Source organism: Grampus griseus, assembly GCF_964374135.1.
Source record: "Grampus griseus genome assembly, chromosome: 5".
Classification (NCBI taxonomy): domain Eukaryota; kingdom Metazoa; phylum Chordata; class Mammalia; order Artiodactyla; family Delphinidae; genus Grampus; species Grampus griseus.
Window position 1 is genome coordinate 139,550,214 of NC_138998.1, and position 17,318 is coordinate 139,567,531.

At 52.1% G+C, this 17,318-nt stretch overlaps 1 protein-coding gene across 1 annotated transcript; it reads left to right on the forward strand.

Annotated features, from left to right (window-relative positions):
- Nucleotides 1-7,387: 7,387 nt before the first annotated feature.
- On the forward strand, nucleotides 7,388-15,313 carry LOC309823219 (interferon-induced GTP-binding protein Mx2-like; the record flags this gene model as incomplete). Its single annotated transcript, XM_082655357.1, is given in 8 exon segments — nucleotides 7,388-7,564; nucleotides 8,166-8,330; nucleotides 8,334-8,358; nucleotides 9,704-9,806; nucleotides 9,808-9,833; nucleotides 11,579-11,733; nucleotides 13,087-13,225; nucleotides 15,111-15,313. Coding segments are annotated over 8 exon segments (993 nt in total).
- Between the last annotated feature and the right edge of the window lie 2,005 nt (nucleotides 15,314-17,318).

Here is a 17,318-nt window from a genome sequence, read left to right on the forward strand (position 1 = left end):
GCAGTCAAGTGCACATTTTGACAGAGGCTGACTGCTAGTCAGGGAGAGCAGAGGTCACCGTTAATGATTGTAGTGCTTTTCTAGATACGAGGAGATGCAAGCATTGGGCTCATACAATCTTCTCCTGCAAACCTCTAACTATCTGAAGACCTGTTCTGCCAGTTTTTCCCAGCGCACAGAGGGCCTCCTTCCTGATCTCCACCCTGAGCTCCTTTCAGGGGGTGTTGACCTTCGGCGACTGCAGTGGAGGGTGACCTCATCCGTGCGGAGGCAGGTGGCAAGTGACAATTTGTAGCTGACAGCAGGATGGGGTGGGAGCTGTTGAGTAGGGCTGAGCCCCTTCTGATAGCCCTGTGACACCTGATACCATGTCCTGGTAAATAGTGTCAGAATTGAGTTAACTGCTTGGTGATGTAGAAAAACACACGCCCTGGAACCGGCATCAGAATTGAAGCCCCAGAGCCTGGCCTCAGAGCGTCAGGAGCCGTCTTGCGCGTGGTAGTGGTGGCCACCCTCAGTGGTGTCCTGGAAAGCTGGCTCTTCTGAAGGGCGAGGACACCTGATTTCTAGCCTTTGCTGATTCCCCTTGTAGCAGGTACTGGTACATGGTTATGCCTTCCAAGTTTTACTTGGAGAGAGACAGGTATTGATGTCAAGTGTGCCCAGCTAAGAAAGGTATGTGAGTGTCCTAGGCCTGCCATGGCAAAGTACCCCAGACTGGAGGGCTTAAATAACAGAAGTGTATTCTCTCCCAGGTCTGGAGGCTGGAAGCCTGAGATCAAGGCCTCAGCAGTGTTGGTTCCTCCCTGAGACCCTGAACAGAACCCTCCCTTGCCTATTCCAGCTTCTGGTCCTTGTCAGCACTCCTTGGCACTATCTGAGGAAAATATCTCAGGATGCTGAGGTCACACAGCCAGCAGGAAGAAATAATCCAGGCCACATGGTCAGCCGTGACCCGTGACCCATTCTCCATGTCTGATTGTCTGATTCTGCAGGACAATCAGACACGGAGCTCTTTCCCGCCTGCTCACACGGAGCCAGGGACTAAGCCAGGGAAGGTTTAGACTTGGATCCGAGCGTAACGACATCTTTCTTCCTCTTTCCTGGAAACTGTGGCAAAATCTCAGTGAACCAGATTTTTGTTGCTGTATTCTGCTTTTAGGAGAAATTAATTTCTATTTACTAGGAAGGGAGATGAGATATCCCCACAGGTCCATGTGAGGGGTCATACAGATTCAGCACAGATCTGTCAAAGGAGAAAGTTTTAAATGAATTGCAGGGATCCCCACGACGCGCGCACGAGCCTGCCCAGCTGTGGAACTTTCCCAGCAGAATCCAGGGCCAGTGCAGGTCCTGGAGGCCAGACCCAGGGGCGGCGGTTGGTCACAGGGAGCTGGGATCCAGGCCCCTGGGACCAGCGACTCCTCTGGGACTGACTGAAGCATGTAGAAAGCTGGAAACACAGGAGAAGCAAAAAACAGTCCAAAGGAAGAGAGGGCCAGGGAGGAAGGGCTGCTCTTCAAGATGGCGTTTCTGAACCCTACCCATGACTAACGGTAACGCTCTGCCTTGAGGTTTCAAAATCGGAATGGCGTTACTGTTTCCTCATTATCGAAGTAACATACTATTCGTGAGAATCCCGAGTCTGTGGGTTTCTAGCCCTGGGACGGTGTCTCGGGTGCTTCACTTGTCTGAACCTCACTTCCCATCTTATAGAAAAATAGGGAAAACGGAAATGAAATCCGACAGCACGTGAGACTCCACGCACACGTGAAAAGCGCAAAGGAGACACCCGTGTGGTCGCCGAGCCCCTGAGAACTTCACCTGAGCCTGCGCCTGGCCTCTCTCCCTGCCCAGCCCTGCCCAGCCCGCCTGTCCATGTGTCTGGCCAACTGTCCCGTCACCCCGTCGCCATCCCTGACTCCTCCCTCAGGCAGTTTCCACCCACACCCACCCTCACGATGCTTCAGAATCTCCCCTTCGCTCTCACAGCAGATGTTCCCAAATTTTCTCCGTCCTGGGCACCCTGACTGTCTCAGTAACAGGTTCATGGTGCCCCGACCAAAAGACACGCCGAATAGTTCTGTTGATTCATGAGTTAGGTCCAAAGAACTCAGTAATCGTAGGTAACGTGGTGGCCAACAGACATCCCTGTGTATCCTGGGAAGTTCTGATGACCCCAAGTGTACCTGCCAGTTTGCTGAGGTTCCCCAAGATGCCTGGGCCCCCAGTTTGGGAACACAGTTTTGCAGCCCGGCTAAGTCCCTTTTTTCACCTGTTCATCCCTCATGGGTCTTATCTGTGATGTTAGTCGTCTCAGCACAATTTGGGGGCGTCTTCAACAGAGGGGGCACCGTCCCCATGGTCCCAGCTGTCCATGTTGGGATGAATTCGCTCTCCCAGCTATTCCAGGGCTGGGTGGACCGGAAGGTGGTCAGAAACAAGGCGACAGTCCAGTCTGGGGGGAGGTGGGAGACTGAGCGCGGGCTGCACGGCTGTGCTGGTGTGTGCGGCCAGGCCGGCGGACGGCTCTGGGCTTCCTGACTTGTCCTCAGGTTGAGCCACAACCCCAGCTCTGCCCGTGAGCACCTTCCCTCTGGCGAGACTGAGTTACATCCTTTTGTAATAAACTGTCCTCTGCCGGGACGGAGATCAGCACAACCTCCATCCTTGCAGGTGATGGAGGACACACAAAGGGGCCACGGATGACTCACAACGATTCTCTCCTGCCCCTTCAGTGCTCCCTCCGCCCACCTCCTCCTTTGCCCACTCCTGGGCTGCTTCTTCCCCTGGGCTGCTGGTCACGCTCTCGTAAGTGGACACAGCCCATTGCCCCTGCACGGATCTAGGTGGGAAGTAGGGACAGGCAGGGTTCCTCTAGAGTGCTTTGGGTCCTGCCCCGTGAGAGGGAAGGCAGGAGACCCCCTCTCTGCAGGTGATCTCAGTGACACTCGTGTGGCACGGGCCATCTCTCTCCTGCCCACAGCTGCTCTTATGCCTTCAGCCTCTTTTTTTTTTTTTTTCGGTACGCGGGCCTCTCACTGTTGTGGCCTCTCCCGTTGCGGAGCACAGGCTCCGGATGCGCAGGCTCAGCGGCCATGGCTCACGGGCCCAGCCGCTCCGCGGCATGTGGGATCTTCCCGGACCGGGGCACGAACCCGTGTCCCCTGCATCGGCAGGCAGGCACTCAACCACTGCGTCACTGGGGAAGCCCCAGCCTCTTAGCTTCTTTTTTTTTTTTTTTTTTTTTCTCGGTACACGGGCGTCTCACTGTTGTGGCCTCTCCCGTTGCGGAGCACAGGCTCCGGACGCGCAGGCTCAGCGGCCATGGCTCATGGGCCCAGCCGCTCCGCGGCATGCGGGATCTTCCCGGACCGGGCACGAACCCGCGTCCCCTGTGTCGGCAGGTGGACTCTCAACCACTGTGCCACCGGGGAAGCCCAGCCTCTTATCTTTATATCATTAAAGCGAGCTTGGGGCCCCTCACTTGATATGATCCTGCCGCCCCATCCTGCCACACAGAAGCCCTGACACCAATGCTCCTCCATGCCACACCTCCCAGCCGCTCTGTGGAACCACTGCCTCTTCCACTGCAGCCTCTTCCCCCCACCACCCTGGATTCTCCAACTCCCACCCCTCCCCCCAGAAAGGCAGAGGACGTACAGGCTCCCCGAGACTAGCTCTTTCATGCCCCGCTCTAAAGTGCCACAGTCAAACCATAACACAAGAATAATCTTTGTTAAGGCCTTGGGGACAGGAGCCGAGGCGCAAAGCCAAGGCTGCGGCAGCTAGGACCGCCCACAGCTCGGCCTGAGCCTCCACACTCCCAAGGCCAGGGCTGCGTGGGGCAGAGGGTCTCTTTCCCTCTTTGACAAAAAGAAGCACTCGATCCACCAGGAGCGCAAACTCCTCCAGCTGGGCCCTCTGCAAAGTAATCTCCTGAGTTTTTATATTAAGCAAGTTAATATAATTTTACTATAAGTTCCTTATATTAAGGAGATTAAATAAATCCCTGGATATGGGTTTTTTTGGGGGGAGAGGGTGGGCCGCACCACTCATCTCTGTTCCCCGACTGGGGATTGAACCTGGGACACAGCAGTGAAAGCACCGAATCCTAACTACTAGACCACCAGGGAACTCCACTGGATACGTCCTTTAGGGCAATTTTATTAATGAAAAAAAAAAAAGCAGAGATGTTTTGCATGAGATCATATTTTCTCTTGATACTTGCTGGAAGGCTAGGTGTTTTGTAAAACGAAGAATTTCACTGGGGAGTATGGTAGCGTGGGAGACTGTGAGATGCGGAACACATCAAAGGCTAAACCACAGGGACTGAGAGAAATTCAGAAGAACAGGAAGATACAAAACAGCTGGAAGAAATCCAGGTTTATTTTTGGTCCCCAACCAGAGGGAGGGGCTGTCTGAGAGCCCTTTCCTCTAAAGCTAGCTTACGCCACGGGGCGCTCCGAGGGCTAGGCGCCAGCGGTTCCTGGCCAGGTAGTGTCTGCATCGTTCCCACGCAGCCCTAAACATTGGGATCGGCCGACAGGTTGGCTGTGAGGCTGGCCTTCCAACCAATTCACTCGTGAGTTTGTGCAGAGCGATCTCACTGCCCTTCATCCACAAGAGGGAACAGAAGTGCTGGCTTAGGATTTGAACACAGAGGTAAGGGCGCTCCTTCCACTTGACAGCCTTCCCAGGGCTCCCCGGGGAGCAGGGCCAAACCTGGGGATCCCCCTTCGCTTACAGTCTCCGGGTCAGTGGAGCTGCCCACTCAGAAGAGTGCCGGTAGAAGACCTTCTCTGCCTTCTTCCAGCCCAAACCCAAGTGTCAGGTCCAGCCCTAACAATGCCCTAACAATGCCAGGAAAGGCCAGGGCACAGCCCAGACAGGACGAGGCAGAGAGGCCAGCCCCCTCCCAAGAAAGGAGGTGCCCCTGGGCTGGGCTTTCTGAGCCCCCCAGGAGAAAGTGGTGCTTCTCACAGTTCCCTGAGCTCATACTGACCTCAGGACATTTGCACTTATGTTTCCTCTGCCAGGCTCCTCCCAGGTCCTCAAATGTTTGCTCCTCTGCTCCTTCATTTCCTGTACACGGACACACCCTCAAACAGACTCCCTACCCCCTGACAGCTGACCCCTGGCTCTATAGGCCACTACCTTTCTTGAGACACTTCATGGTCACCTGGGGTTATATCATTGTCGGTTGTCTTATTTGTTTGTGGGGTGTCCCTGACAGAATGTATATACTAGAAGCAGGGACTTTATCTGTCTTGATCACCACTGTACCCCCATGGCAGGAACTACCTGGCACATAGTAGGTCCTTGTATTAGTTTGCTCAGGACACCATAACAAAGTGTCACAGGCTGGGTGACTTAAACAACAGAAATTTATTTTCTCAGTCTGGAGGCCAAGAGTCCAAGATCAATGGGTCATTAGGGTTGGTTTCTCCTGAGGCCTCTCTCCTGGGTGTGTAGACGGCCGTCTTCTCCCCGTGTCTTCACGAGCTCTTTCCTCTGTGCACCTCTGGGTCCTAATCCCCTCTTTTCATAAAGACAGTCAGATTGGATTAGGACCCACCCTAGTGGCTTCTTTTTACCTCAATCTCCCCTTTAAAGGCCACATCTCCAGTACAGACACACTCAGGTCCTGGGGGATAGGACTCCAACACAGGAACTTGGGGACGTGATTCAGCCCATATCGGTCCTCAAAGCATACTTGTTGAATGAATGAACAAATCACCCTCATTTTTAAAAACAGGTCAGTGGCACACACAAGATTGTGAATGTGCGTATGTGCAGACTGAGGAAGACAAACTGTTCGGCCCGGCATTCAGAGGTGCTATGAAATATGAAAAGTAGTTTACGACCAAATGTTTTAGGAGCTCTGTTCTGAAAGAAAACATGACAGAGGTTTTTAGAAAGGGCAGCGACACGATGAGACCGGGAGTTTAGAAGGAAAAGGGCCACAGTGTGTGCACAGGGGCCGCTGTCGAGGAGAGGGGACGGACGGAGGGCTGGACGGCAGGCCCACAGCTGGGCACGGGGTACCAGTGGACGCCCCAAAGGCCAGCTACGGGGGAGGGGCCACCTCAAGACTCCAATCCTCCCCACTGGTTAGTGCCCTGGGGCTGGCATAAAAAATTCCCCAAACTCGGACGCAAAAAACAAGACATTTATTCTCTCCTGGTTCCGGAGGCCGGAAGTTCCAGGTCGAGGCGTCGGCAGAATTAGTTCCTCCTGGAAGTGTGAGGGAGCATCCCTTCCAGGCCTCTATCCCAGCTTCTGGGGTTCCTGCCCCCCTTGGGGTTCCTCGGCTTGGGGCAGCCTCCCTCCAATCTCTGCCTCTGTCGCCCTCTGGCCGTGGGTCTCTGGGTCTCAAATCCTCTCTGCCTGTCTCTTCTTGGATTTCGGGCCCACCCTCATCTCCAAATTCTTATCAGTTGCATCTGCAAGCGACCTTTTTCCAGATAAGGTCACATCCACGTGTCCAGGTGGACATGCATTTGGTGGGGGGGGGGGGGGGTGGAACCATTCCACTCGCTGTATCCACTCTGCTCCCAGTGGAGGTCATAGCAGGAAAGGGCTCATGACCCAGAGCCGCTGGCTGGCCTCTGGGCCCTGACTTAGGCCAGTAACTGGACCTCGGCGCTTCAGCTTCTTGACCTGGAGAAATGAAGATTGGCAGCTAACACGTAGGGTTGTCGTGAAAATGAAATGAGCATCTTAGAGCAGCGCTAGGTGAGGCCGGCACTCAGTACCGCCAGCTCTTTCTAGGGTGCTGACGACCTGATTATAGGCCCCGTGGAGAAGCAAGAGACCCAATCAACCATTTCTCCCAGGCCCCCCAGCAGCCTGACCTAGTCTGTGTGAGAAACAATGACGGCAGGGCAGAGATTGGCTTCAGACGGACCCAGGAGGGGCTGCCTGTCATCTCTCTGCACCTTACGGTCTCCTGTCCAGTCCTGAACCTCAGGTGACATGGAGCCCATCAGAAGTAACAGCGGGACATTCAAACTCTCCTGTGGAAGCGTGGAGTTCACTCGTCCCCAGGCCCTGGGGGCCCATGGAGACCCCTCTTGTGCTCTGCGCCTGTGTGTTGCCATCTGCCCCTCTTGCAGACGGGGCCTCTGCTGGGCTCCTGGCCTCCCCTGTGTGCAGAGGGTGGGTTGTACAGGGCTGGGCAAGGCAGAGCCGGAAAAAATGCAGCCCTGGGGAGGTCTGCTGGGGGACGTTTGGCCACGTTCCCAACTTGTGTCTTTGTAGAGCTTGCCAGGAATATCGGAGGTGCTGAGCAGTGGTGACCGCACCCACCAGCTTCCCAGGAGACAGCTGGTGCCTAAGCCCTACGTGCAGCTCAGTTTCCTCCCAACACTGTCCCAAAGAAGAAATGAATTCCTTCCAGCAGCAGCCACTACTGCCACCGAGCGCAGCACCTGGACAGATGATGTACCCCCCAAACTGGCAGGGGAGAGGAAAGGACCCGGTTTTCCTCGCCAAGGGCTTCAATCTGCTGAATTTGAACCACCAGCAGCCAGGAGGAAACAGGGACGGGCAGACATCAAAGGTAAGTCGGTTGCAGGTATGGCCAGGAAGGGTGCATCCCAGCAGCCCCCGGGGGTTGTGGGGGCGGGTAAAGGCGGGAAATAAAACCTGCGAGTCTGGTCCAGCCCCAGGTGCACAACTAGTGTCCGCCTCTCTCCTGTGCACTTCCAACAAGCACCAGGGACAGATACAGTCTCTGGGGGCAGCAATGGCCTTCCTGGACATGAATCTGGGGGCTCCGTTCCCTGTGCTGGGGTCTCCTTCCTGGGAGCTTTGCCTCCAGCTATGACTAACGCTGTCATCACTGCCAGCCTGCCTTCCCCACCCCACCCCAGCTCAGCAGCCGCGGGCCCACTCCTCTCCCCCCTCCAGCTGGGAACGCCTGCCCCCTGGCGCCAGATGGCCTGTCTCTGCCTGTCTCCATCTCCATCTCCAGCCCCAGCCAAATATCCCCCCCAGCAGCAGAAGCAAATCCTCCACAGGACGAGAGCACAGGGGCCTCCCTACAGGCACATCCCGATCCACCTCTCATCCCTCCTGTTTCTAATTCGGCCACAAATTCCCGAAGGTGGTGGGAGCCCCATCGGAGGCCAAGACCGGGAAGTCTGTTGTGTCTCTTCCAGGGGCTTGAGAACAACCTGTGCAACCAGTACGAGGAGAAGGTGCGGCCCTGCATTGACCTCATCTACTCCCTGCGGGCTCTGGGCGTGGAGCAGGGCCTGGCCCTGCCTGCCATCGCTGTCACTGGGGACCAGAGCTTGGGCAAGAGCTCCGTGCTGGAGGCGCTATAGGGGGTCGCCCTTCCCAGAGGCAGCGGTAAGCTCTGCTGGGCCAGCCTCCTGCAAGCCACAAGGCATCCCGGGGACCAGTGGGCTCAGGAGAGGTCGCTGGGAAGGCCCCCGGGAGGGCAGCTCCCACAGGCCCTGGACGGCTGCGTCTGGAGTGCGTGGTGTGGGCCGGGGGGCCGGGGGGCAGGGCCCTGGGTGTTCCTGCTGCCCCTAGTTTCTGAGTCCTCTTTCACCTGTCAGTAGTCATCGCTGAGCCTGTATCAGTCGGTTTCTTTCTAGTCATCTTTCTAACGTTGTAGAAGCATTTCTTCTTTGATCTTGTTAATTTGTGAGTTTCAGGTAACATGTGAAGTCTTTTTGAAGAATTTTCTCAACGCTTTGAGAAGCTATTAGCCAGGATCATGGTGTGATAAGACACAATGTTTCCTTTAAAAACATCTGTTTGTTTGGCCATGCTGTGCAGCATGCAGGATCTAGTTCCCCAACCGGGGATCGAACCCACACTCCCTGCAGTGCAGAGTCTTAACCACTGGACCGCTGGGGAAGTCCCTGTTTCCTTTAAACATTTTTAAAGTGTGTGTAGAGTTAAGAAGCTGTTGTACATTTCTGATTTAATAAAATAATTATAAAGGAAAAAAACAAGGAAAGAGATGGCATCCTGTAGTGGGTAGACGTTCCCCTGTCCTGGTTCCCTCCCTCATTCCCATCTCCTGCCAGCACTGCCCATCGGCCAAACCCAACCAGAACCCAGGGGGCCAGGGCTGCCCCCTGGGCACAGAGGAGGGAGTGGGGATGCCGGAGGGCTGCCAGGACCCTGCACAGCCCCCAGTGAGAGCGCCCTGGCCTGCGCCTCCTCCTGACTACAGGCAGCTGGTCCTTTACTCCAGAGTCTCCTGTGAGTTTCCCACCAGCCCCAGTGCCTGACATGTGATGGAGTCAGAGTGGGGACAGGGCTCCTCCCCTCCGCCCTGGGTTCAGCATTTTGGGGAGAGAAACAACAGAGCAGAGAGTCTGGAGGCCAGTGTGGCCATGGCAGTCTTGTGAGGCAGGCAGGTAGCCCTGGACATACCTGCCTTGTAGGACAGTGCTGTGTGCTGCCTCCACACCTGAACGGGAGAGGCTTGGAGGGGCCGGACAGGGTCAGGCGGATCTCACCGCTTCACATCCTGCCTGTCCGGGCCCTGGGCTTCCACCCAGACCCATGCCCCAGGCCTTTCTAGGGCCCGGGGGAAAGTGATGGGGCTTGGAGATTTCTGTTCCTAGGGCCTAGAGATTTCAGATGAGGCATCTGGGGGACACCGGGGAGAATAAGAGCCAAGGGCACGTGTGAACGCTTCTTTTTAAGGGAAATAGGATGTCTGGGAAAGTCTCAGGAATCATAACCAGGTGTCCGCTGGTGCTGAAACTGACAAAGCAGGAGTGCAAGTGGACAGGGAGAATCAGCTGCCGGAAGACGGAGCTCCAGGTGCAAGACCCCTCGGGTGGAGAGGGAAATACGTAAAGGTAGGGCCCCGCGGGCGGCTACAGGTCGGCTCCTTCTAGCCCCAGTCATCATCGGTCATCGGGGCCTCTCCAGCTCCACAGCAAGCACCCGTCTCTCCTTTCTAGGCTTTTCCATGTGCCAGTGCCCCTGCCTCAAATGCCGTCCCTCACATGCCGTCCCTGGTCCATGCCTGCCTAATTCCTACTCTTTCTTTGGGTCTCAGTTTACCTGCCCCTCCTCTGGGAAGTGTCCCCTACAGGACCCCCGGCCCCAGCTACCCTGGTCACTGCTGGGTATGTGTGTCCCAAGGAGCTGCTCCAACCTAATGTGGCTGGTTGCCTGTGGCCACGTCCCTGTCCCCATCCAAGGCAGCTTCCCCCAGCACTGACCCCACCCACCCATCATTTCTGGAAGCATAGCTAACAGTTGACATTAGCCTTCGGTAAGCACAGAATGAGCAAAAGCCTCAGTTGCTCCTGGAATCCACTTCTGTACCTGCTCAGAGGGGACCCTGGAGGTCACCCCCTCGCAACCCTGCCCCCTAGGTCCCTGAGCATGCCCACCCCTCCCCCGGGCTTCTCCCCCTTCCTGCTCTCAAGCTGGGCTCAGCCGGGCAGGCGGAAATCAACCCTGATCATAACAGGAAACTCTGCAGCCACAGCTCCCGTTCCAGGGAGCTGGGCTTCTTCCTTACTAAGCAATAAACTTAGCATCGGAGGCTGGGGTTCTTACATGACTCCGTGGGCTCAGCACCCCGAGAATCCTGTTGTCTCAGCTGGCTCACCAGAGGGATCTCTCCCCAAATAGAGACGTACTGCCCCAATTCTAGCATCCACCCCTCAGAACAGAAACTTCTTGAGACCCTCGATTGGCAAGTTTCCTAGCTTCCGATAATAAAAGTTCTGCACCCTCTGTGCCGGCCATGCCTGTCCTGGGCTGCCTCGTGCCCGGCACATCCTGCAGCCCTGTCCAGATCTGCCCAGACTCTCTCTAGCCATGAGCTCTGCGGGCAAGACTAGGACGGCACCACGGGTGCCAGCTTGGGTGAACGTTCTGTGTAAGGATGTATAATGAGCTTGTTTAGAATAGTGTCTTGGAACGCTGGTCCACTGCCGATGGGAGGGCACGTTGCTGTAACCACTTTGGAAAACTGGCACAATGTCCACTCAGGCTGGAGGTGTGCCCACCCCATGATGCCCCCAAACTCCAGTCCTGAGTACACCCCCAGCCAAAAGGTGCACCAAAAGTCAGCTTCCAGAATTTTCATAGCAGCACCCTTGTGATCGCCACCCCCGCCCCCCATTGGAAACCACCCACTGTCCATCAACAGTAGACTGGATCGAGGCACAGGGTGGAATAACACATGGTAATGAAAAGGAAGTGCCCTCGGCTATAAGCACGAATACAGGGTCCAGCCTGTGAAACTCACCAAGCCACCTGCTTAAGACAATGGGTACTTTCCGGTACTGTATGGTACACTTCAGTACAAAGTTACAAACTCGTATCTTAGGTCTGACCCTGAATGATAATTAAGGCAGGAAAAGTTTACAGAGGAACAGCCTGGCTGTCATCCCCCCACCCCAACTTCTATCTCTAGAGAATCAGGCAATTAATCAGGGCTGTGCCCTAAGCTCCCTGCCTATTTCTCACATCAGGGCTGTCCCCAAATATAGGTGAAATATGTAGATGCCCATAGGTTTCACTGCTTCTGCTAAGTTGGGTTGTTCATTTGGACTCTCGGTTTTTCTCCTCTCGGTCTCTGTAGCCCAGGATGCCGTAGCTGGGAATGGAGTTGGCATTAGCCACGAGCTCATTAGTCTGGAGATCACCTCCCCTGAGTTTCCAGATCTGACCCTCCTTGAGCTTCCCGGCATCACCAGGGTGGCCGTGGGAAACCAGCCCCATGATGTCGGACTGCAGATGCGCCTTTCTGGAACTCGGGAATGGGTCCCACGCTAAGTTCGGGAGACTTCTGAGGTCTCTGCCGGCAGCCCCAAGGGCTCTGGTGCACCTTCCCAGCCCTCACTCTGAGTAGCTGGGGAGGAGGCTGGGGTAGGACCATCTAGGGCTGGGGCCTCATAACTCAGATTCTGACAAGGGCCTGAAAGATCATGGAAACAGGAGAAGTTGACTCCGTGGCACTGGAGGTGTATAGGTATTGACACCCTGCCCAATGTTGTCCTGTGAGAATGTTGGCCCAGTGTTACCACTATCCCGATATTTAAAAGAAGCCAGAAATTGGATTTTTACATGGGATCTGCCAATTTTAGCAACAGTTTTTTAAACTAACGCTACGTAAGTCAATCGGAACTCAGACTGTTATCTCTGATCAGGGGCAGAAAGGCACAATGCACAGGAATGAGAACTGCAGACCAGCAGTGACCCAGTACAAACCGACAGCCACTGGGCCCTGGGCTTCTTTGCCAAAGACCTTGCCCCCTAAGGTTGCCTGAGGACACAGTCGTCACTGGGATGCCAGAGTCACACGTGATCTTTGGGCTGGGTTCACCCCAAGAGCAGCCTTGTCTAGCCTTTGCCAGGCCAGCTCACACAGAGGCCAAGGAGACGAGGATGGTCTCAGGAGCGGGGTTGGGGTCCGGGGTGTAAAGGGACAAGGTGGAGGATGGGGAGAAGGTGATACCCTCCTGCCCTAGGACTGGGGTCACTTAACTGCCCTCCTCCCTTTGACGGGAGGCGCTTCCGATGTTGGGAACTCAACAATAACCCAACTAGGATTGTGTCAGTCCTTTCTGGATGGGGTCTCTGCTAGCTCCACTGTCTTGGGCAGTTAAATTACTCTTTCTTCCTATATCCAAATCACCATTCTCTGTCTCTCTAGGAGCAGTGTAGTTAGGTCATTTCCCTTACTGCGTTAAGGGACTAATTCCGCACTTCTTACCCCACTTCATTCAGCAAACAGGTGGGACTTCCTAGGGTATGAGAAAGATGCTTGCCTGGGGTCAGAGCACGCTGCTCCTTCCTGCCATAATCTCAGGAGTGTCACAGGGAAGATCTGTCGATGAAGGAGGGGTCTCATCTAGCCATAGGAATTAGGGAGTCTTTGAGAAAGAAGAAACATCAGTGATGAGCTTTGGAGGATAAGTAGGACATCAACAGAGAGCTCAATAAGGGCAAGTGGGTGGACATTCCAGAGGAAGGGGACAGGCTAAGTCAAAGCCCAGAAGTGTAAAAACTGGGTCATGCTCTGGGATGTCTAGCCGTGTTCTTGGGTGACCAGAGACGTATTCCTCCTTTGTTATTCCTTGGCATCAGATCAAGGCACTTATCAAAAAGTACATCCAGAGGCAGCAGACAATCAGCTTAGCGGTGGTCCCCTGCAACGTGGACATCGCCACCACGGAGGCACTGAGCATGGCTCAGGAGGTGGACCCCGATGGAGACAGGACCATAGGTAAGAAGAAAGAACCAAGCTTCTAGAGGACAGGAAGCCAGGGGGAGACCCCTCATATATTTAGAAGGTCCTGGAATGTAGCTCTGTTACAGGCACCCACATCCTGCCTTAGATCCAAGTGCTGTTCTCAGGGAAGCTCCATGGGCTCGGGGTGGAGTCGAGCACAGCAGATGGGTCACCCTCACTGACAGTCAGGGTTAGATGTGTGGCCAACATTTGGAGGTTCTTTGCCCTCCTTCCTATCATCGCTTATTTGCATTCTTGAACCATTCTGGATGGGGGAGGAGAAATGCCTTATTTGTTCTCCCACAGTGGTCCAGAAAGGAGAAAGTGACCCATCAGCTCTGCAGTTCCACAGGTAAAGTTCTTGTGAGTCCCTGGTGCATGGAAAAGACTTTCCCAGGTCCTGTATGAACATACTCAGGGAACATACTTCCAGGCTTACCTTGGAGCACAGGTGTCTGCAGAATTTATATTCAAGCAGAATACTTCCTGGGGCAGATGGGTTCCCTTAAATTTCTTTTTTTTAAAAAAAAGTCACTCTGGAAGGCATTATAAGGGACTTGGTTTAATCCTGGGTTTGAATCCTTGTTCTACCACTTACTGGCTACATATCCTTGGGAAAATAATAGCTGCTATTTAAAAATTTTTAATATTATTATTCAATATCACTTCTCTCCCGATCACTTCACCTACTCGTTGAGTTTGCCTTCCTGAAAATTTGCAAGTCATTTTCCTCCACTAAATGGATGCTCAGTATATCATTGCCTTTTCCACTTTTTCCTCAACAAATGCCTAGTTTTCCAGTAAGGATAAAAATGACACTAGGGGAATACAGCTCAAGTGTAATGTGTTATTATATGCCAGACTACACTTGTGCCGTGTTAGCTGCTGACTTCTACAGGTGTCTAGAGCACATTGAACCAGAGAGAAAACTCAGGTTTTGGGTCATGAGTCATTGTGCAGTTAGAAGTCATTAGGGATGTCTTATTGACGACCACAGAAGACAATATCATCTGTTCAGTAGATTGATCTATTTGGATATCAGTGTCTCCATAGCAATTGAATAACACCAGTAATAGTTTTCTGTTCTTCTCATTAGCCACACACTCTAATAACCAAAAGTTCTTGCTCAGTATTAGCTATTATTGTTATAAATTCAGCTAAGTACTGTAACCATAGAGTATACAATCTGACCTCAGTATATTCCAAACAGCATTATAACATCAATGCAAACTTTCCATGCATTCTAGGGTCAAGTACAGAAATAGAGAACGGTGTGCTAGGTTTAAAAAGGAAATGCAATATACACTCATGTGCATAGCAGCCTTATTCACAACAGCCCAAATGTGGAAGCAAACCAAGCGTCCATCAAGAACACAGTCACTTGGAAATCAAAGCTTCTGGTCCAATGTGAGCAGGAAGGAGTGAGGGCAGGAACATGAGAGAGGAAGGAGGGAGGACGTCGAAAGAGGTACCCACCAGAAGAGGCAGAGTGAGTCTGCGACAGGAGACATTAGAGAGAGGGCACAGGCCCTCCTTACAGTAGGGGATGACGTGTTTTGGGAAGCATGGTGATGGAGTGGGTCGGTTTTGATGATGTATGCTGCCTGAGTGCCTGGCACCCAGCAACCACCCAAGAGACATTTGTTACATGAATTACACAAGGCAGTTCATGAGCTGAGTGAATGGGTGAGTGAAGAAAAGTACAAGTAAGAGGAGTGACGATGGGAAGAATGAATGAACGGGCTGTCAGGCGCTGGGCCATCAGGGCTGCAGGAGGCTTTGCTGATCATGGCCAATAAAAGATCCCGTAGCCTAGCAGCATTCCATATATTTGAGTAGAGAACAACCTCTCCAGTGCCCTTCTCTAATCACCTCACAGGAATCCTGACCAAACCAGATCTAGTGGCCAAGGGTGCTGAGAAAGGTGTCCTGAAAGTCATGCAGGACCTCACATACCATCTCAAGAGAAGTTATATGATAGTGAAGTGTCGGGGTCAGCAGGAGGTCACGAACAAGCTGAGCTTGGCCGAAGCAACCAAGGAGGAAATGATGTTCTTTCAAACACATCCGCACTTCAGGTAAGATTCTTTAGGACAACCTTGGACTCCATGGAAAGCAGCCTCGCCTATCTGAATTGGCCTAGATGACTACCAAATTATATATAAAAATTATACAATGAGCATAACCTACCCTCGTCTTTATTTCAGTGTTAAAGTTATTGGCTTACTTAAAGAAACCATTTTTTCTTGGACTGTGATGAAAAATTGTAATAGGGTATATTTCACAAGGCAGAGCACACTTTGTTTTCTCAAAGTGTTTTCACTTGCTTTCTCATTTGAGTCCCACAAAATCTTGCAAAACACTGGGATGCTTCCCGTTGAATCGGGTACTTTTTTCCTTTCACTTTATTTAGGAACTTGCTGTTCCTGAACAGCAAGTCCAGGGGGAGAAGGGTAATAAGATATAGAGGTCACTCTTGCTTTAAGGAGAGACGGTGGGAAAATGGTGAATTTTTGCAGACCAGGTTTGCTACTTACTCTGTGCCCTTGGGAGATGACTCAGCCTCGCTGAGTTTTTGCTTTCTCATCCTGCTAATTCTTCACAGGATTGCGGTTAGGATTAAATAATATGCCACACGCACATGTTCTGGCCAGCACTCTATACATACCACCCTGGTTCCTTGTTCCTCTCTGCTCCTGCCCTGAATGGAAGAAACAGATCATTTTTCAGTAGTGTTAGGGGTCACAGGGAGAGAAAACTCTGCTCACCAAACAGAGAGAAGATTCTGTAATAATCACACCCATGGTTCTCAACCCCGAGGGAGCAGCGGAATCTGCGAGAGAGTTTGTTAAAATCCAGCTGGCTGTGCCCTGTCCCGGAGTTTCTGAGGTCTGGGGTGTGGTCCCAAAATTTATGTCTCAAGTTCCCAGTTGAAGTCGACGTTGCTGACCCAGGGACCACACTTTGAAAACCACTGTTCAAGGTGTCTGGGGAAGTTAAGTCTTGGATAAAAAGGTGTGCTGAAGTGCTTTGTTGTTGAACATCTGAGATTTAATCCTTGTGTGCCCACATGCTGGGACTCAGCCCTTGCAGGAAAGGCACTCACAGTAGCACTGGAAAAATGATCCTACTGGGTCCTTCGTGAATTTATGTTAACAGCAAACACTTAGCAACCAGACCACCTGGTATGTGACCCTGGACGAGCTACTTAACCTTCTGGTGCATTTGCCCTTCTTTAAAGTTGGTTGTTCAATGATTAAATATTTGTAAAGCCCTTAGAATCATGTAGGCGCTTACTAAGCACAGTGTAAACATTTTTTTAAATTTAATTTTATTGTGGAAAGAACACTTATCATGAGGTCCACCCTCCTAACAAAAGTCTAAGTGAACAATGCAGTATTGTTAACTATCGGCACAATATTTTTCAGCAGAGCTCTGGAACTTACTTACCTTTCATAACAGAAACTTTTTGCCCTTTGGTTAGCAAGTCCTCATTTCTTCCTCCCCCCAACACCTGGCAACCACCATGCCCACTCTCTGATTGCATGAGTTTTAGATAGCTCACGTGAATGGAATTATGTAGTGTTTGTCTTTCCATGACAGGCTTATTTCACTTAGCATAATGTTCTCAAGGTTCACTCATGTTGTCACATATTGCAAACATTCCTTCTTTTTAAAGGCTGAATTATATTCTATTGCATATATCTACCACAGTTTGTATCCATTTATCTTTCCATGAACATTTACGTGTTTCCACATCTTGGCTATTGTGAATGGTGCTACAATGAACACAGGAGTGCTAATATCTCTTTGAGATCTTGATTTCAATTCTCTTGAATAAATGCCCAGAAGTGAGATTGCTGGATCATATGGTAGTCCCATTTTTAATTTTTTAAGGTACTTTCTTACTGCTTTCCATAGTGGATGTGCCATTTTGAATTCCCATCAACAGTATACAAGGGTTCCAATTTCTCCACATCTTTGCCAACACTTGTCTTTTGTTTTTTTGATAATACCATCCTACAATTTTGAATTTACATTGTGTACTATTTTAAATTAATTTAAAAAATTTATATCAAGACTCAAT